Source organism: Chelonoidis abingdonii, chromosome 1 (assembly GCF_003597395.2).
Source record: "Chelonoidis abingdonii isolate Lonesome George chromosome 1, CheloAbing_2.0, whole genome shotgun sequence".
In the NCBI taxonomy this organism is placed as follows: Eukaryota; Metazoa; Chordata; order Testudines; family Testudinidae; genus Chelonoidis; species Chelonoidis abingdonii.
In genome coordinates, this window is record NC_133769.1 from 66356788 (window position 1) to 66380044 (window position 23257).

At 40.3% G+C, this 23257-nt stretch overlaps 1 protein-coding gene across 1 annotated transcript in view; it reads right to left on the minus strand.

Moving 5' to 3' along the window:
- Positions 1-554: 554 nt before the first annotated feature.
- The window catches only part of WIF1 (Wnt inhibitory factor 1), a 60606-nt gene continuing 37903 nt past the window's right edge, over positions 555-23257 (minus strand). Inside the window, exons 4-10 of the mRNA XM_032775251.2 lie at positions 17482-17622; positions 13062-13157; positions 11640-11735; positions 8774-8869; positions 4956-5051; positions 4249-4344; positions 555-1353 (exon numbers count right to left, since the gene is read on the minus strand). Of these exons, the coding sequence (XP_032631142.1) occupies positions 1232-1353; positions 4249-4344; positions 4956-5051; positions 8774-8869; positions 11640-11735; positions 13062-13157; positions 17482-17622 (743 nt within the window). The 3' untranslated portion in view covers positions 555-1231. The remainder of the gene's footprint in view (positions 1354-4248; positions 4345-4955; positions 5052-8773; positions 8870-11639; positions 11736-13061; positions 13158-17481; positions 17623-23257) is intronic.

The following is a 23257-nucleotide window of genomic DNA, read 5'->3' on the forward strand; positions in this document are numbered from 1 at the left end:
TAAGCTCTGTGTACCACGCATGCATGTGATGGAGAGAGGAAGGGAGAGAATAGGTATCTGTTCATTTGTTTCCAATTTAAAACAAAACCACTATCCCGTAACCATAAACAAGGAGAGAAACACATGTCAAACATAGTGATCTTAAACCCACTTCAGTAAGCAGTGTTTATACTTAGTTCCTGAAAATCCATGGAGTGTAGTAATAGCACGGACCAGGGTTCAGCATGCATAGTTTGCAGTGCAGCGGGATAACATGAACATTTTCTTGAGAGATCCTGTGAAATTTATTGTGGAATCTGCCATTTGTTGCCATCTCCTCCTTTCCAAAGGCAAAAATGTGCTCTTTTGAAGTATCTTTATAAGCCCCAGGGTTAAATACTATCTGTCAGGGATGATGTACCAATATCTGCGGAGGGGGAAATCAGAGAAAATAGGAGAGTTGGGGTGATTTCCCTATTTTTTAGAAGTGGGATCTAACTGCCCTAGCGCTCACATCCCTTCAACATGTCACTAGTGAAATTATAACAGGCCACACACTTCAGCCCTCAAAAAACTAAAGCAGCATCTTTATTTTATACATAACAATCAGTATAAAAAGTTTATTACATAAGAGCTGTTTTGTTTACAATATATTATATTGCTTCAAGCCAATGCAAAAAGTTCATACATTATAGTTCTACTTTGTTTACAATATATTATATTGTTCAAATGCCATAGTATATATTTAATACAGAGCACTCTGCAAATTTGTTATGGCCAAAAATATTGTTGTATTGAGTTTTTTTTAAAAATTAGGAAACTTTTTTTGTAATTGTTCTAACTACATGATAGTAGCAATGCAAAAACAACCCTGACTGTTGCTTAGGCAAACTCTCTAGTCATCAGCTCAACCCAGGGCAGCTTCTACAAAATGCTTCACTTGGATATTGTTTCATTTTTTGAAAACATTTGCAGCTACATACATAATCAAAAAGGAAGCTTAAACATTACTGAAATATAGTACAAAACACTGTCCAAAGCACTGAAACAAGAAGCCTATATAATCGTGCTAAAGAAGGAGTTATAAAACTTAAAAGGAATAGTAAATATCAGCTCAGTGGTTTATAATGAAGCTAATAAAATTCAGGCCAGTAATCTTAACTGTAATGAACAGCATTTTAACATTCAACACATGAAAGGTTAATGAAGGCTATGAACTTTGTGTAACATAAAACGTTTCAGATGTTTGAGTTCACCAGATATAATTGGATTCGGGTGGAACATGCTTCTCTTCAGCCTTTTTAGGTGAAGGCGTGTGCTGTCTGTGCTTGGGGTCTGTTGGCCTCAGGGCACTCATAATGCTGGCTCCATACCCTGAAAAATTGAGAAAGAAACTACAAAAGCAGACTCCTGGTTCATTGTTAACATTTCACATTGAAACAGTTTTTCCCATGGGAACGTAGGGAATTTTAATACACATCACACAGGTGCCCACAGGAAAAAAATGTGTGCCATAAGACAAAAAGTTAATCATGACAGGAGGCCGTCTCTCTGGCTTTTACCGTAAGGCTGCCTTATCACAGAATCACTGCACTACAAGTATACTTAGGGCTATAATACTCAACTGGATTCACAACAATGTTTGATGGACAGAGAGTCAAAGGTAGCCCTTAGAGATGAGCTTTAAAATGGTATTATTGGTTTGCTGGGCATAAAAATCCCAGTGGAGAATGTGTGTTAATTATATGCATTTTACTTCGTTTTAAAGCCAAATACAAAGAAAATGAGAATGGCAGCAACAAACACCCAGAAAAATAAATTAAGGATCTGAGATATTTTGTCACTGAAACTGAAAATGGGATAACAAGTATCAGTGTTGTACCTGTTTATTTATCGTTCCATTTACAAATCTAATTACAAAATCTCAAGAGGACATGACTTAAAAACTGAATTTCAGGTTTGCTTTATTTTTTTACCACTTCTCTTTAAGAATACTGTTGTACTGAGAAGCCATTCATTCCAACTGCACACGGAACTTTTAAATCAGTGGTGCCAAAACTTTTCCTGGTGTGACCCACCCCCAGTAATGGAATCTGTTCATACCCCCTCCTCTGTTACAGCACAGTTGGCTCAGCAGAGGAGCTTGGGCTGAAGCCATAGCTTGGGGCTGAACTGGGGAGGAGGTAGAGCTGGCCTGGGGGCAGAGAGGGAATGAGGACTGAGCTGGGCTGGGGGTGGTGGCTGGGGGCAGAGCAGGGCTGGGTGGTGCTCCCTCCCTGCCCTCTGCGGAGGCTGGCCTAGGCCCTGCCTCAGCACCCCTTGGGGGTTTGGCCCACAGTTTAGGGACAACTGTTTTAAATTGTGGGGATTATTTTAATCTTGTTTTATAGCCATTGACTTTCATAGCCAATGAAGTCACCCCTAAAGTAGCTACAGTTTTTCTTTCTTTGAAATTAATCATGAGTCTGACTGAGAGATACTTGGTTTTATTTGCAGAGTAAAATGAACTCAGGCACAAAGGGCCCTATGCATAGCTTCAGTAAATTCTACTTAGGCTCTTAACACAGAGGTGAATTCTACTCAGGGTGGCCCCAACCTGACGATTGCAAAAGGTGTTTTGCCTGACTAAGAACTGCAAGACTATAGCCAGTCTTTAAACCAACGTATTTATTAACGAGGGCTTCAAAGCCCTTGGGGCAGACACTAATGTGCGAAGACAGAATCCTTGTACAATGACATGCATGCTACACATTTTGTTCTTCTCTGGGGGCAGTAAAATGTACGTGTATTCACAATGAAAAATGCTCATTTGCTAGCTGGTAGGTTAACTTTACAGATGTGTTACAAAAAGATGGCATTAAAATTGATATTAATTTCCAGATACTTGATTTTTAGCTATACTGTGTCTGTTGTACGTGTTAAAGAATTTATTCTTTTGTCAGTGAATGGCATAGTTAGGCAAACAAATATACTATCCAACATCTTCTAAACTGATTCCCAAAGGCTTAATTTTAAACCATAACTCATTCCTGTCAGAGTATGTTTTGGCTTCATAAAAACACTCGTAGTTATTCTCTGATACATTTTAACATCCACACCTTTCTCTATCCAATGGATCATGGACATCAACATCATTTAAAATTATTTTAGTTCAGTTTATACTATCATGTAGGTTCATGTCTGGTGGATTTATTAAGCATATGGCATTAAAAATAAATTGTTCTGAAATTTTCATTTTTACTATCTAACAAACTGGATTAGCTTATACCGGTAACAAATATGCTAATTTTTTCACTGCCACTTTTCAAATTAACTACTGATAGCAGACTAATAATGTTGACAGCAAACATATATCTTATGAATACTTCAATTTGTTGTTGTTATAGTACTGTATTTTATGACACGTAAGGCTGAACTGGAATTTGTCACCTGGATCTATTTCAAGTCATTTTATAACTTATTGTTATTGGGAGCAGAGATTATATTAAATATGGAGATCTTAATGTAAATTCATTCCTGGTTTAACTCCACTGAAGTCGTCAGTTGCCTACACATTGTACTAGGTGTCAAATAGATCAACAAAGGTAACATTGAGATCAACAAATTTTGGAACCTTTAAGTCTGTTTTAAATAAAAGTCAATTAACATCCCTACACACACCTAAATTTTAACCTGCTTTAAAGTTGGTTGAAAATTGGAGGGAAGATTTTGCAACAACTTTATCTATTTCTCTGAAATTTTGAAAAAATCCAATCAGCTCTAAACCCCTATGTAATATATTTGTATTTACAGAAATGTCTATCCAGTGTTCTGAAAGCCCCACTGAAGTCAATGGGAATCATGCTGTTAGAATAGTGTGTGCGCAGCAGATACAGTAGGGTGCACTTTCCAAGATTCTCATTGACCTCAGTGGGGTTTGGATCAGTCTCACCGCATGGGCAGAACATAAATTAGGTCATGTAGAAATGTTCTCTGTACCAAATTTTAGAATTCCAAATAGGCAAAAAAGTGAGGTTAATCACTGTAGAGTAGTTTTGAATTGTTTTATTCCTTTTTTGTAATTAATATACAGTTGACAAAAAGTAAGTATTGAAAATGTTTGGGATAATTATTTGTATGCGTACATTTTAAAAAAATGAAAGGATTATTAACTAAGGAGAGTATTTTGTTTCTAGTGATTATGTAGTAGCTTTGAGCAAGCCATTTATAGATGGAAGAAGATCTCTGAAAAGCTCCAGTATGGATTCTCGGAGCTTTGTTCTCACTTACTTTTGTTGCAATGTCTTCCATGCCAGCCTTCTTTGCATTGACATTTGTTAGGTTCCACACAGGTTCCATATGATCCACAACCAGGTTCACAGACAGCTGTAATCAAGTGAGAACATGAATTCAACTTCCTTACATTTCACTCAGAGATAAAGTTACATAGTTGCTTTTCCTGCTATTCTTTAGAATGGTAGTTTTGGCATGGCCAAGGGTGCTAGCAGTAAATCTATAATTTTAAATTGACTGTGTGCAGAATTCTGAAAATAACTTGCCCCACTACTGAAATTAGGCCTTATTTAACTCTCTTACATTGGTGCAAATTAGGACTAACTCTACTGAAGTCAATGAAGTCAGTAAGGGAGAGGAGAATCAGGCCCACAATATGTACATTCATAAAAAGGTAGATTCCAGTGGTATTTTGAAATACCAGAGTATTGAAATGTTATTATCCAGAAACACTTGCTTATTATACTGATGTGTTACTGCTTTAAAGAAACTCAGACTATTGAAAGGTTTGGTTGTTGTTTTTTTACAAGTTCTGAGTTTTACAATCACCCCCTTAACTTCAATAAATGAAGCATGTCCATGAAGTAAATTAACCTGAGCTACCCTGGCAACACACAGTTAGTGCTGATGTTGAGTAATAAGATACTGTATTGCTATCACAATAATCTTATAACAAGGATTGATTGAGTAGAGTTAGTACTTACGCTTTGAACAAAGATCTCCTTGGTAACCTTTGGAGCACTTACATTTATTTTTACCAGTACATTTACCTCCATTTCTACATGGCTGTTGGCATTTGCCTAGAAATAGAAAACATGAAAACAATGGTCTTAGTACTCCACTTATACAAAAATAATTACAGGGAGAGGGAGGAAGATAACTGTTTTAAAAACACACTTTATGTTTGAAATATTCATTGGGTCATATTGTTAAAAAGTCTTGTGTGTATGCAGTAGGGGGGCACTCTCCTATAGGCACAGGAAGTCTAGTTTTCCAAAGATTTATATGCATGCTTAAGCAGCTTGAAAATTGGGCTACAACTGGGCATGGCCTCTGAGTGTCCACACAGACTTTGGCTACACTCATAGCACTGGAATTTTGAAGAGGGAATTCAGTGTGCCCTCTATGAGTACTGCCCACTTCTCCGTACCCTCCTAGGGCTGCTGCAGCATAGTGTCACTGTGTCAACATTTTGTAGCTAACTGCAAGGAAAATGAGCTCAGGGTCCAGGCAGCTGGACACAAATGGAAGAAACAGGGGAGGGATATTAGGGCTTTCCTTAACAGGATGCTCAAGAACTGAACAAATGTCGCAAGTATTTGCATGAAATAAACAGGTTGGCTTGGCCTGTCACCTTACAGTCAGAACTGTGTGTACTCTGTAGATGCTGTAGAATTTGCTGCAGGATCCATTCCATGCTGCAATTTACTGCTCCAGAAATCAAGCTTTCATTTTAAAACATGTTTCTAGCTTCAGTGGTTGTGAAAAAAACCTTGAAAATGAGTCCAAGGCAGTGATGTCTACCTGAGTCTGCAGACAGCCTGAAACTTGAGTTAAAATAGCCATGAAGACATGGCACCCTGACTTTTAACTTAGGCTTTAACTCAAGCTGCTAACCCATTGCGTAGCCTGGGTTGCACTTGAGTTATTAATCTAAGTTAAAAGCTGAGTTGCCATGTTTTCATTGCTATCTTAACCCAAGTTAGCCAGCACGGGTTAGCTAACCCAAGTTAACACATCCTTTTTTGCAGTGTAGACATACCCACACTAACTGTGAGCTAAAATGTCTTCTTGGAATGGAACAAAAGCTAAATGCTATGTGCTGTGCTTTGAACATATCTGTTAGTGGAAAAGAAACTAAGACTGGGAAATGGAAAAAGGAACAGCTCAGTGGTGAAAGGAGGAGAAGAAATAAAAAAGAAAATTACTACTCGCCAGTCTCAGACTGAAACAGTAATTAGAGACAATGTATAACTACAGTAAGAAGAAACCTGAAGGACTTGGAGAATGCTTGTTAGTATTGCAAATTTACGGTTAGCACATTTCCCAGGAGTTTTAGAGAGGGACTCAGCTATTAAAGGATCTCGCAAAATGTTTAAAGAATATAAAGGGGAACCCTCTTTGCAATTCTCTGAAGATGGCTTTCTGCCTAATGCAAAGGTTTTCTTCCATTGTTTATTCTGAAACCTCCATGACTGAATGTAGCTGGCTCTGGATCTAAGGAAATGGAATAAGATTTGTTTCTCCTCTGATGTTATAAGCCTGGTCTAGCATTTTGTTTTTAGTCTCCCACTGTTGCACTAGTACTGGTGCAGTGCAGCCAGGCTGCCAGCAGCCAGCAGCATTTCAACGACCATGGCCCTGATCCCAGAAAAACTTAGGCATGTGCATAACTCTTCTTGCTCCTACTGAAGTCAATTAATTTTCAAGTTAGTTCTTAACATGTTTTGATCCTTTTTTCTTCATATAGGAATTGATTTACTATCTAGATGTCCATCTAAATTAACAGGACTACTCATGTGAGTAAACCTGCATGTGTACCTAAGTCTCTGGAGGAGTAGGGCCCATCTCACCCACACCTGCCCTGGGTAAGGTTAAATGACACTATGGTTAAAAATTCCAGAGCTACACTAGAGTGGCTGCTGCTGCTACCAGTGGTCCAGATGGACTAGCGATAGTGCACCAGAAGGAGATTAAGAGAAGTGCTAGTTTTGTCACAACCTTAAAGGAGCAAGCAAGATACACTTTTAAAACAAAAAAAGGAATGAAGACTGAGGAGTGTCCTACTTGTGATTCGTGTTTCAGGTAGATCCGGATTTGGCTGGCTATATAACTGAATACTGGGCTTTTAAAAAGACGTATTTTTTAAGATGTTGCCACAGCAATGGCAGATTACATGAGATTTGATTTCCAGCCTACAAGCAAGAGGTTTTAGAATACAGAGGAGTTTAGTTTTTATACCCATGTTAGTGTCGGTTTAAATGGAATAGCCTTATTTAAATGTTCTATAATATGGGTCAGTATATGAATTAAAAAAAATACAGAAGCCACTGACAAAAAGTACGAACTGCTCACACTTTGGGTCAAACCCTGATCAAATTCATGTAGTAAATTCCATCAATGTCAATCTTTTCTCAAAGGAAGGAAGGAAGGAGAGAGTGCCAAGCTTTCACATTAAGACTTGATGTAAGCAGATGCAAATGATGCAGTGGAAATCAATGGAGGGGTACCTGCTTACACAGCTCTGAGTTTGGCCCATAGAACTAGAATCAGAGGAAAGACACTTATACCATAACAATGTTGAAACACCACTTGTTCATTTGCGTAACTATAATAAAACCTTGATGCTTCCCACTGACTTTGATAAGATAAAAAACTGCTAGAAAACAAACTGCAGCATATAAAGATAGGCAGGGGTAACCTACAAAACATTCTTCTATCTACATGTGAATACTGTGCCAAATTTAAGTCTTCACACATTCTGATTCTTTTTTATTGTATAGTAATTGACTTATTACCATCTTCTGTTACAGCACTGTTTGCTGGCCCTTACTTCCATCTGTATATTGAGATGGTGAGTTAAGTTTCATGTCTGTGGGAGATGTACTAATCTGCTTGTCTGTCTATACTGATGTTAAGCATTCAAAGAAAAAAATATTACAAATATAAGGCCAAACTCTGTTTCCCTAACTCATGTTCATAGTTCCAATGAAGTCACTGAAATTACCCGCATGAGTAAGGCAAGAAAGATGCAGCACTGAATGTTGTTAGAGGGATACAATGCAAAAGGTATAAGCCGTGTGTATGTTTTCAAAACCAAAACACTGGCACTCCATCCCAGCTACTAAATTAATCTAATTTAACAGAGCTGTGAGAAAACTCTTATCTTAGGCTAAGCTAATGTTTGACCGCTGGCGTCCCAGTTTTGTCCCAGGGCAGGCTAGCTGCTTTCCACCTGCACCTTTACGCAGAACAGTTAGATTGACTATAGACTGAAATATTTTGAATGGCTTTGATGCTAAACATCTGAAATAGCAAGTCATTGACGTTTGTGACAAGAAGTTTTCAAGCTGCCATGTGAATGTAACTTAATACTTCCAACTGAAGCTGTCAACCCTTACGGTCCTAGGTCCCTTTCCCCCAATACCAATTAATATTTCAAGCTCCATACTCTACTTTTAGAATCTAGAGGCTCAGTTCTAATCTCACAGGCAGGAGTGTAAATTGCTGCAGACCTGGCACACACATATGGTGTTGACTGAGTGCTCATGTACCTAGGGTTGCTACTAAATGCATGGATTTGTTTAAAAAAATAAACAGAAAATGAGATGATCAAACAATGAATTGATACTCATCGGCTGTGAAGATCGCAAACACAGGCCTGGCTCATTCTCAGAGGGTCTCAACCTGCTGTTTGAGAACCCCAGCTGTCAGGCAGCTCAGAAATGTGTCACTTGATCTTCTAGCTACCGTAACTGGAATAACCTTGGTTTAAGTGAAACAATGTAAAGCTGAGACTCACTAATTTCACAGTGGTTTCCCTCGAGTCCTGAAGGACAAATGCATTTTCCTAGATAGAAGCAGGTTCCTCCATTGAAACAGGTTGTTGTGCAGTTAGCTGAAGGACATAAAACAAAAGATTAAATTATATGTCTAATGTAAAATTATTTCTACTCTAACCACTTTGGCACTCACCTCAGAGGTTGGAGACCCCTGTTCAAATCCCTTCTCATCAGGCAGAGGGGGAAATAAACCAGAGTGTCTCACATCCCAAGTGAGTATCCTAAACACTAGGCTAAGGATTAGAACTGAGGTCATCTGTATTGTGTGCAGAGGTAGGTGTGCTCAGATCATGCCTGCCTGACAGGGCCCTGCAGGTGAGATAGGTGGGGAATGCTTAGGTAGTGGTTGGCATGAGAGAGGCATTTGGATGCCTGCCCAAGGCAGCAGTGTGTGCACTAAGTTGCAGAAACCTAGACTCCTAGGGAACTATTACAGCAAATGTTTAGATGTCTGGTGAGTCTGGGTGTCTATAGGGCTAGGAGGCAGTTGAGCAGCAGTTTATGGATCACAGTGGTACCTAAATCTAGGACGTCTAAGAGCCTTTGGGGATCTGGGCCAAACTCCTTTACTGAGGACTAAATACATACTAAACCAAACGGATTCTGTAGGCACAAGGGACTATAATTGCATATCTATCTGCAGAATGTGGGTCTAAAATACTTCCATTAAAACATGACTTTGTTACAAAGTTCGCTGAAGACCTATTGAATTTACTAACCGAATGTTTTGTATAGTTTTGTGTTCTTACACCTTCTGTGTGATGGACTATTCAGATATATTTCAGTAGGAAACTTTGTATTTTTTAAATATCCAGCATTTCTGGGACAGTGAATGTCATACTTCCTTTACTGTTTTTTATTGATACACTAAGGTCATTATATCAAAAAATATTAAATGGAGTAAGTTACTTGTTGCATCCAGACAGATTAAAAAATAAGTTAATGCACCAACCTTTCATCTAAGGAAACCAAGGTCCAAATCTTTATTCCCACCTTCACCAAGCCACAAATGGAAATAAATTTGCTGGCCACTCTTATAGTCCCTCAGTGAGCCAGCTAAGGAGGTAATGGTTGTGTACATTATATATTATTCATTTCGTGTATGAGTGTTCAAAAGTGAATGTAAGTTGCATCTATCATCTGCTGGCTTATACATGTGTAATTTTCACTACAATGAAAGTCACCTCTGAGTTTTGGCCATGTTTGTTCATATCTTAACATTAGTGCCATCATGTGAAGAGGCCCAGGAATGAAGTAGCAGGGATGTACTAGGCTGGATATAAAGTGCTGTAGTCATGAAATTCTGTTAAATATTGTGATGTGGAGGATGTAGATAGACACAGAAAGTATCATAGGTGTACATATAAGGTCAGACAACATAAACAAATGTCTGAGGGGACACTATCACACATAGTCCTCTTGTCATGATCTCTGCAGCACTGTACCATACAGCCAAGAATATCTTATGACTAGAGCCCTACCAAATTCACAGCCATGAAAAACACATCACAGACTGTGAAATCTGGTCTCTCCCCATGAAAATTGGTCTTTTGTGTTCTTTTACCCATGGGCAGTGGGTATAATAGGCCAGGGGAGGGTTACGGTTAGTGCCTCCCCTGGCACTGCTGTGGCTGCCGGACCCCCAGGTGTGGGGTTTGGGGGGAAGTTTTTTATTTATTATGCCCCAGGCAGGTTCTGAGTGGCTGAGGAGGTGGTATGTGCTATTCAGCTTCCCAGGTTTATCAGTAATCTCCCTGGACTCCAGGGAGATTACTGATGAACCCAGCAAGATGAGTAGGCGGCTTGGAATCTGAGAGGGGAGGTGCAGCATGGCTGCAGCTGGCCCAGGACTCCCCTCGGAAGGGGGGCTCAGGGCTTTGGCTGGCCCATGGCTCTGGCCGTGGGGGTATGTGTGTGTATCTTGGGGCTCCAGCCGCAGGGCGCGGGGGGTGGTGGTGTTGGCAGGTGGAAGGGGTGGAGCTCGGGCAAGCCTCCACAAAGGGTGCCTCCACACACCGCCCATGCTTTTACTCTATACTATACAGATTTTATGGGGGAGACCAGTGTTTCTCAAATTGGGGATCCTGACCCAAAAGGGAGTTGTGTGTAGGCGAGGGTCACAAGGTTATTTTAGGGGGGTTGTAGTATTGCTGTCCTTACTTCTGTGCTGCCTTCAGAGCTGGGCAGCTGGAGAGCGGCAGCTGATGGCTGAGCACCCAGCTCTGAAGACAGTGCCCTGCCAGCAGCAGCGCAGAAGTAAAGATAGCAATACCATACCATGCCATCCTTACTTCTGCACTGCTGCCTCCTGGGTGGCTGGAGAGTGGTGGCTGCTGACCGAGGGCCCAGCTCTGCAGGCAGCAGCGCAGAAGTAAGGGTGGCGATACCATACCATGCCATCCTTATTTCTGCGCTACTGCTGGCAACAGCTCTGCCTTCAGAGCTAGGCTCCCGGCCAGCAGTCACCGCTCTACAGCTGCAGAGCTCTGAAGGCAACGCCACTGCCAGCAGAAGTTAAGAAGTAAGGGCAGCAGTACTACAACCCCCTGACAATAACCTTGTGGCCCCCCAACTCCTTTTTGGGTCAGGATCCCTACAATTACAATACTGAGACATTTCAGATTTAAATAGCTGAAATCCTGACATTTATGATTTTTAAAATCCTATGGCTGTGAAATTGACAAAAATGGACCATGAATTTGGTAGGGCCCTAATTATGATCCACTCCCACCACTGTGAGGAAATCAGCATGCAAGAAGGTGGGACAGGGAACATAAAAGTGGCTAGTGGCTTACAATTCAACTGCTTTTTATTCTATACTGTTACCTTTATCACAGTTGACACCATAGAATCCAGGAGGGCAGATGCACAAACCAGGTGTGACACAGAGCCCACCATTCATGCAGCGGGATGCACACAGAGCTAATTTGATGAGAGTGAAAGAGAACAAAATGCTGGCATGAGGGAGAGATGAACATGCCAAAATTTGATACAGCATTTTATATAACAATCATTCAAAAAAATCAATAATAAGCAGAAATAGTAGTTTTCAGACAACACATTTCCTCCTTCTGCTTAGTATAACAAGTCAGCTTTGCAATATAAAATAGCTAATGCAGAAAGATGTTTCATATCTATGCATATAGAGTATGGTGGTTGAAGTAACACTGTAAGAAACTGAAGATTGACTTTAGTGTTCGTCCTACTTAATCTGAACACTGACAGCAAAAATTGTCCTTTACACAGATTATTCCCAAACTGAGAACTGAAAGTAGCGAATTTGGACTCATTGAAATATTTCAGTTGTGTGGGTATGGAATTGGTCAGGGTTCAGTCCTTTGTACCTATGGACCTTGGGACATCTGTCAAGGCCAGGGCCATCGGTACAGCAGTCCTGTGCCTCCACATTGCCTCAAAGCTCCCATAGCAGCATTGCTTTTTCAGGTGCTGTGCTCTTGTACAGCCTCCTCCCCAGCTATTGTTGCTACCCTACCCAGCCCTTGAGGAGGAATGTCAGGGAGCAGAGTTTTACTTCATGGTTGGCCAGTATTAACTTGCCCAGGGAATGCCTGCAAGGCTGAGTGAGAGATGTCTTGTGACTGGCTTCTGCCCTCTCCTGACTCTACAGAGCACCCATGCAAGGGCCTTCTCCAGGGTTGGGAAGAAGGAGGAAGCATGTACAAGAGCTAGTGTACTCGTCACCTAATCCATAATCCCATACCTCTCACCGTCCAAATGCACGGTTATTGCCTCCCCTTCACTTATGGAAAGAGAAGGGAGAATCTACCCAAAACGTTTCCCCTCTCCATTGCCAGTTTGCTTGAGACACCCAAATTAGATACTATCTTCAAATAACAAATGCAAAACAACAAGAACACTATACTTGATTTTCCAGCTAGTCTTCATTAGCAGAAGAATTCCATTTAATCTCTTGCCAGATGGATTGTTTGTGACTAAGGGTCTCTTAATTGTTGGTCAATTTCATGTTTAATATATTCTTTAGAGAGCAGATATTTTTCTTTAGAAGTTGGCATTTTCATTAAGCAATTGATGTTTTCATTAGCTCTGGGGTCATAACGATAATTTTCTTGTGTTTGGATTTAATATTTACAGATATCTAGCAACATGAGAGAGCCTCCAGGAAAGGCCATTTACACTATTGAGAGAGAGAGAGATTTCAGTGCTGTGACTGCTCTTTTTCAGGAGGACTATAGTAAAGAAAACAATTGAGGGAATTTTTAAAGTTACCTTTCTCACAATGAGGCCCGTAAAATCCATCTGGACATTCACAGACATGCCTTTCATTGCAAACACCTCCATTTCTGCACCCTCCTGGACATTCAGCTTCATGAAAAACAAAAACATTGTTAATCGGATATTACATACTTCAGTTAGCACGCCACTTTGAACAGCATCGATACAGTCTATTGACAGAAGAGCAAAAATAACTGGATAGCAACTTTTGTTGAGGTGAGTATAAGATTTATTGACCAGAGCCATAAATGCTGACTGAGATGGAAGCTCAGCTAAAAATCAATCTCTTTGTTAATCTACAAATACAGGTTGCATCATATAATCAATTGCACTCTTGAAAGTACCTGTGATAGTGTTCTGCTACTCTGTGCTAGTCAATAAACTAACGAATAATGTGGCCTGTCTGCAAAAACCACCACCTTAAACTGCCTGGAAATGAATAGTTAGCCAATACAGATCCTGGAGCACTGGTGTCATGTTCCTAGTTAGGAGCCTGCTTATCTAGCAAGCTCGGCTTCAGTTTTTTGGCTTGATTTAAGGTGTGGACCGAGGCAGAGTGCATTACTTTACTCTAGTGTTGGATCTGTATAAAATAAAAGACTCAACCTTCACACTGGGCGAAGATGATGGGGAGGAAGCATTCCTGCCCACTGATCCTGTATCATCATTCAACTGTTAGTCACATCCCAAATCTCTACCCAACAGTGGCCACAGCATTTAACAACAGTGGAAGAGAAACACATTTGGGCATCATCAGCATTCTGAAAAACATCACAGCCCATGCCTCTTCACTATCAACTGCCCCATATCCACACTGAACAAGAGGTGGGAGAAACCGGAAACCTACGGAACCCCACCCCCAAAATGAACCCTCAGCACAAAAGAACAATTCGTCCAAAATACCTGCTGAGATCTCTCAGACAAAAACAAAGCTACTGAGTGGCAGCCATGTCTACTTCCACTGGAGCAAGCCAATAGCACCTTATGAGCAGAGGTACCAAAATCAGCATATAGCTCTAACAGTATCAGCATGGTCATCTGCTATTTATCCATCACCAGGAGGGAATTATCTACCAAACTCTTTGCCAAACCTTGTTCTGTAACCAAAATGGCAAAGTTCAAAGAGCTCTGAGGTAGACAGATAATCTGAGAATCGCCTTGCCACAACCTCCTCAATATTTTTAATCAAAATTAGATGAGTTTCTTGATGGTAATTGGCTAGATTGTTAGTATCAAGTGAATTGTTTGTGTGTAATGATCATAATACAGCTTCCTTAATTGACAGTGTCTGTCAGCAATGGTCCCAATTCTTCTCTATTTTTATCTTTATCAGAAAGTGGTACAATCCATCATGCTGATGCTGGAAAGATGTACCACCAACCATCGGCACAATCCAATTCCTGAATGGAATTAAGTGGAGTCCAAAGTTTAAATATTTGCAGAGTTTACAGGTAATATTTTACTTTTGCTGCAAACTGCAGAATGTTTGTAAATTTAGATGCACCAGCTTGCATGGGGCACTTCTGCAGGCCACAGCTATTACAAATTGTAATTCACACTAATTCCCCCACCCACAGTTTTAGTCAGCTGGTATGTGTAATCATCTGAAAGTATATGGATTAACTCTTAAACAAATTTCCCTATGGAAATCATAAGAGACGGCTAAACAGAACTACAGGCAAATATGGCAAGCTGTCATGATTATTAATCATTTTCTGTCCTGGGTTACATCTCTACAATCCCTTTGAAGTCAATAAGGTACCATGGGCAAACCTGAGAACAGAGACAATAGAACAAATTCTGCTTTAAAAGGCTCTGTATGTTGTGCAGAAGTGAAGCTCCGGACAAAAGCGAGTGAACTGGAACTGGAGAAGACAAAAAGGTGAAGACTGAGAGTCACTATATATAAGCTGTAGATACAGGAAGCAAAATGTATTGCTATAAAAGTAAAGCTCTCTGAAACAGTAGTAAGAAACATAAAGACATTTCGTTCCAATGCTGTACATTCTGGAAATGTACTTTCCTTTGTGCCCAAACGCAGAGCTGCTATTGATTACAGGAAATGCATGCATTTCAAATAAATAAATGCCATTTCAAATAGAAAAATGGAAAAATATTATTTTTTGTGTGGCCACCTCTTAGCCACTACAAAGCCTCCTCTTTCCCACAAAATTGCTCCTTGGCTTTCCCTACTTCCTCTAGCACGGGAACCTTCCTGGCTGGCCAGGGATAACTGGAAACTATGATCGAGGGCCAGGCAACAGGGAATATGAGCTCCATGGCTGTATGACAAGCTTCATTGTTTCCTCTCTTCTTTCCATGGAGGACTTTAGAAACACAACCAAACCAAAAAAACTTTTCTGAACCAACCTGCCAGTGAGAACATCCCCACCACTCCCTATAGCTATCACAAAATGCTGCTGTGTGCATGTCCCTAAATTAAGCACAAAAATGAGAGGCTCACCCTCAGATAACTATATGTGGGCTGAAAGACATTGTCATGATAGATCTCCTCTCTTGCATGCCCCTGGAGTTTGGAGACTTGCCCCTGCAATGTGCTCTTGTCTCATAGGCTCAGTGAGTGAAGGACCAAAATGACCATTCAACCTCAGTCCACTGGGCCAACCTAAAGCTAAAACTGCATCTCTGCAAATTGATGATGATAACAGTAAATGATAGCACATAAAATATGGCTTGGATGAAAGCTGGATGGGCTACAGAGAATTCCAAACTCACAGAAAGACGTATTTCCCCCAAATACATATGGGTTGGAGCATTACAGTCTCTATCAGCCAGGTCACAGCTACACTTCATCCAAACTTTATTAAACTTAATAGCTTTAAGTAGAAATAAAAATTAAAAATTCTAAAATGGTTTTGAACACTGCTTTATTTGCATCAAACACACACACTGCCATGTGTATAAGATTTGCATTTTTAAACCCCATTAAGCTTCCCATCTTCCTCTCTGTCTATTTCTTGTCCATCCCTGCCCCCATTTTCTCTCAGCTAATTGGCAGAAGTGAGGCTTCAAAGGAGAAGGCCAGCTCCTCTCCGCTGTTAAGCAACAGTGGGGTTTCAAAGAATAAACAGCTTTTGCTCCTGCTGCTTGTTCTTTGAAGCCCTGCCATTGCCAATTAGTTAGGAGACAAAGGGGTGGGGAAGTAAATGGGAGACGAGGAAAGAAGACTGAAGGGAATTAATAACAATCACACTCGCTGTATACAAACTGTGTTGTATTAATTTGATACAACTTCAGACATTATCTGATAACTGCATTATCTTGGAAGCTAATCTTTTAAATATTTTCTGTAGCCTCAAAATTTGCGTCAAAAACACTCTCCAAAAAAACTATTAACTTTGGGATAATGTTACATAAGTATATTTACATTGCCCCTGCCCCCCCGCACCCCCAAATAAACTATTTCTAAGGGTAATACACTCCTGGGTGCTCTGTTGTCAGCCAATATAACTTTTGATTAAATTTTTGTCAGTACACCCCAGGTGTGTGTATATTGGCTGATAAGCATAAACCTTGAACTCAGAAATGGCTCAATTCTGCCTCCCTTATTCACATAATAGTATTTTACTATGCAAATGACCCTAGTAAGATGAAATGTATGACCTACATAGTACAGTACTTACTCAGCATGAGTAAGGGTGGGAGAATTTGCACCTCAGTGATGTCCATTCAAATATCTCTGTGTACTTTACAAATATTAACTAAGCCTCATGGCACCCCGGTGAGGTAGGTGAGTTGTGTTATTTTCGTTTTATAGACAGCTGTACTGAGAAACAAGAGAGGTGCCAGGCAACATTTTCGAAAGCGGCCACTGACTTCAGCTATGTCAACTTTTGAGTGTCCAGTTCGGGATTTCCAGAGGTTCTGAGCAACTGCAGCTCTCACTGACTTCAAATGGAGTTGAAGGTACTCAGCACTTCTGAAAATGAGGCCCAAGTTGGAGACCCAAAAATTGGGGGACCCCAACTTAGCAGCCACTTTTGAAAACATTAGCCTATCTATATCAGTGGTCTGTGGAGAGCAGGTTGGTGACATGCTGCTAATTCTCCATGTTTCCAGCTGCTGAATCATATTAATAAGAAACTTAAAACTTTACTAATATTTGTTTCCCATGGGAGCCATTTCTATAGTCACACAGAGATGCTGTGTGATTATGAATGGGAAGAGATGTGTCATCAAGATGATCTTTCTAGTGAGATGTACTTCAAACTATGAAAAAAGTTTAAGAACTCTTGGCCTAAGCTGCCAGCAAATTCGTGGCAGAGCCAGAACAACAACCTATGAATGGTGCGTCAATCTGTGTAACCCCAACATTGCTGTCTGTCTGTATTGGGAATGAGACTTGAGCAATTTAACCAGAACAGACTAATGATATCAGGTCACTATGGCTTACCTTGCTGACATGTTTTAAAGAAGATGGCATTCTGGGGTGTTTGGAGAATTACATTGCCTTCTGAATTCATTATGATTACAGTAACTTCAAATGCTGCTACTCCATCTTGTTTTCCAAGGCATGGAAATCCAACTTGAACGACTAAAAAGAAAAATATGTATAAATATTTAAATCTTAATATATTGTAACCCCACGATAGTTTTCAAACCATGATTTGAGAACTCCAGTAACTCAGCCAGAGGTTAGGGGTCTATTACAGGAGTGGGTGGGTGAGATTCTGTAGCTTGCAATTTGCAGAAAGGCAGACTAGATGGTCCCCTATGGCTCTAAAGTCTATGAGTCTAAAACATTACATCTCTCTGATATCTGTTATTTGTGAAAACTAGCAGGTACAGACTATGTTGTTAACACTCAGACAAAACCACTTCTACTTGTACCCCAAAGTAGTTAGTCTTGTAAAGCAAACTAGGGGTAACATTTTCAACAGTACCTAACTGATTTATGTGCCTAACTAACTCTCATTTTTCAGAAGTGACGTAGGCACAGATCTCAGAAGTATTTAGGTGCCTAATTCCCATTGATTTAAATGGGAGATAAGTGCCTAAATACCTAAGGCTATGTCTACACTGAAGCTGGGATCAAGTGTCCCAGCTCAGGTAGACAGACTCGCACTAGCAGGGCTTGAACTAGTGCACTAAAAATAGCCATGTAAACATTGCCATTCTAGGCACCTGTGCTCAGAACAAGGGGTTAGGTGAGCTCGAGAATCCGAACTGCTGCCCAACCTGCAACCTCCACACTACTATTTTTAGTGGGCTAGCTCTAGTCTCACTGGTGCAAGTCTGTCTCCCTGAGCTGGGAGGCTTGCTCTAAGCAGCAGTGTAGATGTACCCTAAGATGTATAGAGACTCAGGCTCCTAAGTTACTTTTTAAAATGGGACTTACTCCCTTTTGAAAATTTTATCCTAGATATAGTCTGTTCTTATGGACACGGCCATTGATATTTAAATAAATAATATTTCAATAACTGTCTTTAATAAAAGCTTGTTATGTGAAGTGATGGCAGGATAGCACACTTAGTAAATAAGGTAATTGATGAGAATATTTTAAAGAACAGAGAGACACCACTTTGACAGAACTCCTTGAGTGTCCTAAATGTGATGGATAGCTGGAGATTTGCACACTCTTCTTGGAGAGCCAACATTTTTGAACTACAAAGAGTCTTACTAAGTAATTAAAGGCAGTAAATCTGGAGTATTTTAATGAGCAGGAAGGCCTGGTATCCCAGAGCCTAAGAATGAAGTTATGTGATTGTCACAACTGATCTTAAATAATCTTCAGATGACACAATTATCTCCTTTCTTCATGACTGGCTCCTCTTGCTCCTTTATAAATTGGATCCAGCTATCTGTGATTATTCACTCATTTCCCCTAAATGTGGTCTGAGACTTCAGAGCAAAATACTGAGCTAAGAGCCTTGTATTTTGTTTGTTTTAAATTGGTTGCTATAAACATTTTCTGTAAGTAATAGGTGGGCAATTTTTGTTGTTCATTGTGTTATTTCTATATACCATAGAGAGTCTCAAATGCAAGTTGTGTATATAATATAAAAATACAACACAGTTTATTAAGAAAACTTATTCTGCATCTGACAGCTCCAACATAGCTAAGGGACTGTTATAAAATCTGTTTTTACTTTTATATTGACCTCTTTAAAAGACTATTTAAAAAAATAGATATCCCTGCAGTAAGTGGAAAAGTCATGCTGTGGATTAAACACAGTTTAAATGCAGTGAATAATTTAAATTTTAGTGAACATTTGCTCTTCTCAGTGCAAAGTATAGTAAATAATGCGGTGCTCAAGAGAATGGTACACCTCTACCCCTATATAACGCTGTCCTTGGGAGCCAAAAAATCTTACCGTGTTATAGGTGAAACCACGTTACATCGAACCTGCTTTGATCCGCCTGAGTGTGCAGCCCCCCACCCCCCCAGAGCACTGCTGTACCACATTATATCCGAATTCGAGTTCTATCGGGTCGCGTTATATCGGGATAGAGGTGTATTGGGAAAAATGCCACAATGTTTTGTCTTAAGTAATAGCTTAGAGGAAATACAGGTGAAATTTGGTGATGCCACTATGGGCCAAAACTTGGATCCATTATTAATGACAAATCTCCTGTTGAGCTTACACTTCACCCAGTTACCGCCTCTTAACCGGTTTGATTAAAACATAACTTGAGTTTGGTTAAAGCATATTTTCCAGAAAGGCTCCAGTTTTATTTGAAGGTATCAAGAGATGGAGAATCCACCACTCCTCTTGGTAGTCTGTTCCTATAGCTAACTACCCTCACTGTTAAAAATGTATTCCTAGTTCCTAATATGAATGTGTCTGGCTTCACCTTGAAGCCATTAGTTCTTGTTATGACTTTCTCTGCTAGTTTAAAGAGCCCTTTAGTACTCAGCATTATCTCTCTGTGAAGATACTTATGCACCATAATCAAGTCACCTCTCAATCTTCTTGTTGATAAACTAAAGAAATGGAGCCCTTTAAGTCTCTCACTGTGAGGCATTTTCTCCAACTCTTGAATAATTTTATTTTGTGGGAGACTGCGTAATGATGCCAACATCCTAGGAGTTGAATGTGTAGTACCTATTGAGTTTCCGGGTAGCCATGAGATTTTGGGCTGGGATTTTCAAAACAACCTAAGGGAATTAGGCCCCAACGCCTTTGAATTTCAATGAGATTTGGGCAGATAACTCCCGTACATTCCTTTGAAAATCTTGGCCTCAACTGATTTCAACAAAAATTATCTTGCTAAACTCCCACCGTTTGGCTGAAGTACCAGCTAATCTTCACCTACTCTACTTCCTTCTAACCTGCCTCCCTCTGCTCTGCTACTTCTCTCTGCTCTTCCCCCCTCTCTTGGCACCGGAGAGAAGTTAGCCCGTCTGTAGTGCCCTTTTCTCCTCCTCCCCCTTAACAAAATCTACTACAATCCTTTTTGGCTGAACTGCTGTAAAAATTTTACTTTAAAAATATTATTAAACTTTGGTTTTTAATAATAATTTCATTGTTTGTTGACACACACATCTACAGAAGACTGATTCTGTGACACCTAATTTGCACCAGATTTGTAGAAGTAATTCACAAGACACACAACAGACACAAATTAACAAATTAAGTGCAGACAACTGAACATTACTTTATAGGATGCATTTATTTAGCCATGTTTAGCTAATTTAGATCTGCTTGCAGACTTCATTTAAAAATACCCTTCATACTAGCAGCTCACTGTTAACTAAAGTGCATGCTGCCAAACTGATTACCAATCACTGTTAAATATCACATGCATTGTAACACCAAGCATGACTTAACTAGGGCTTACTATACAGGGGCATATACTAAGTACAATTATGTGTCTGCACATGCTCATCATATATAAACATGGTTTACAGATCCATATTAGTCTTGGAACTCACTTACCCGAACTACAAATACGTTAAAACCATGTTCATATTAGTCAGACCTCCCATCATGATAGTTACTAGTTCTCCTTATTGAACTACAAAAGCTCATTCCTGGTAACCTTACAACAGAGCAGCACAGCTCTTCATGAAGATAGTCAGAGCTGATCATTTGATTCAGCCTTTCAAAATGTTTAAAAATCAGTGAGACAACCCAGTCTATGTATCAATGATGCAGACTGGCAGAGTCTTCTGCATATCTCACTTCATTTTTAATGTAAAACTGTTTATTACACAAAGTAATTTTACAGAAACAGCCCTGCAGTTTGTACTTTATTTGTACTTTTGAGACAAATACTTTAATAATCATTAAAGATCAGGAACTTTTGTGTTATCAGACCATTTGATAACCTGATACTAAAAAGCTCAGAATAAGGCCACACAAAAATGCATGTCACAGATACACACAAATCAAAAATTACCTTAATGTTTAATAAGAACACGGCAGCACTTATGCTTATTTTGCTACTTTTTACATCAGTTTCTTTACCTACATGTGTGTTAAACTCGAGTGAAATCTTTGTTTTTCAAGTACTTATACTGCAGTCATTATAGTACAGTAGATTACAACACTCTGCTGTTCATCAAAACACAGTTTTCTATATAGCTCACTCAATACATAGCACATGCTGATATTTTACTTATCTTAAGTTCCAGATGCCATGGAAAGGCCATATTGCTGTCAACATGACATCACTTCAACACTATCATCATTTTCAAAATACTATAAATTGAAGATTAACTGTAAATATTGTAAACATATACTACAAAAAATAGCCAGAACCATTCAAAAGCATTTTGCTGCCCTATGTAAACTTCAGTGTGTGCCTTATGTCCTGCCACAAACCCTCAGGCGATTCTCTCTCACAATCTTTTGGCTACATTTCTTACTATACCCCTGCCATGATGGGGCCCTCCCTCTCCACTTTCCCCATTTCTTTCCCTCTTTCTTCTGAGATTTGTCTCCTCTTACCTAATTCCTTCTCCCTTTCTCCGCTCCGCTTAGCACTCTCTGCTGATGGGAGATGTCAAAAATTCTGCTCCTTTAAACAGGCAGCTATTTAGTCCCAGATCCTCAAAGGTATTTAGGGAGTTAGGTGGGAGTCAATGGGAGTTACGTGCCTAAATACCTTTGAGGATCTGAGCCTTAGCTCCTAAACCAGGAATGAGTTGGGAGGGACAATTCCTGCTGCTAAACTGTTTGGAGAGTAGGAGCTCAGCCTGTGCCTGGGACAGAGAACAGGAAGGACTGGCCATCAGAAAAGCATCTATACACTATCCATCACTCTTCTTAAAGCTATTCTACTCTACCTGATTAAAGGCCTTTCATGCATCAAAGACTGGACCAAATGGATCACTCCCAGAACACACTATATTTCTTAGTAAGTGGCCTCAGTTAAACTCTGTCTGGTCTCAGTTGTGGCAGCAGAGAATCAAGCCTATTAACAAGCACTTTGGTTAATATTTTGACATCAATGTTTAATAGAAAAATAGGTCTATAAGAGGCACAATCAATTTTATCTCTGTTGGGCTTCAAAATCAATAAAATATGGGCTTCTGATGTAGAATCTGGAGTCTGAAAAGATTCTAGGAAACTTAAATAAATTGACAGGCTTGGGCATCAACCCTTTACTAAAGCTTTACACTATTCAGATGAAACTTCATCAGGGCCTGGTGACTTACCTACAGGTATCTGTTTAATTATATTACAGATCTCTTTTACATCGTAGGTCTATTTAAGTTTTCCTACTGGTCCTTTGGAAGAGTATACAGATTAACACTTGCAATTTAATTTCATCTGATTATTCCTTTTCTCTCTCTCTCTCTCTCTCTCAGGGCCGGTGCTACCATTTAGATGGACTAGGCGGTTGCCTAGGGTGCCAGGATTTGGAGGCGCCAAAAAGCGGTGCCCTCCAATTTTTTTTTAAGAGTTTGAGTGGCCGCTGCCCTGGGACGGAGAGGAAGTCTGAGCTGCCACCAGCAGCCCAGAGATTCCCCTGGATCAGCGCACCGCCGCCGGCAGCCAAGGGGTTCCCCTGAGTCAGTGGGCCACCGTCAGCAGCCAAGGGGTTCCCCTGAGTCAGTGGGCCGCCGTCGGCAGCCAAGGGGTTCCCCTGAGTCAGTGGGCTGCCGGCAGCCGAGGGGTTCCCCTGAGTCAGCGGGCCACCATCGGCAGCCAGCAGCCCAGGGGTTCCCCTGGGTCAGTGCGCCGCCGGCAGCCCGGGGGTTCCACCACGCAGTCGCTGCT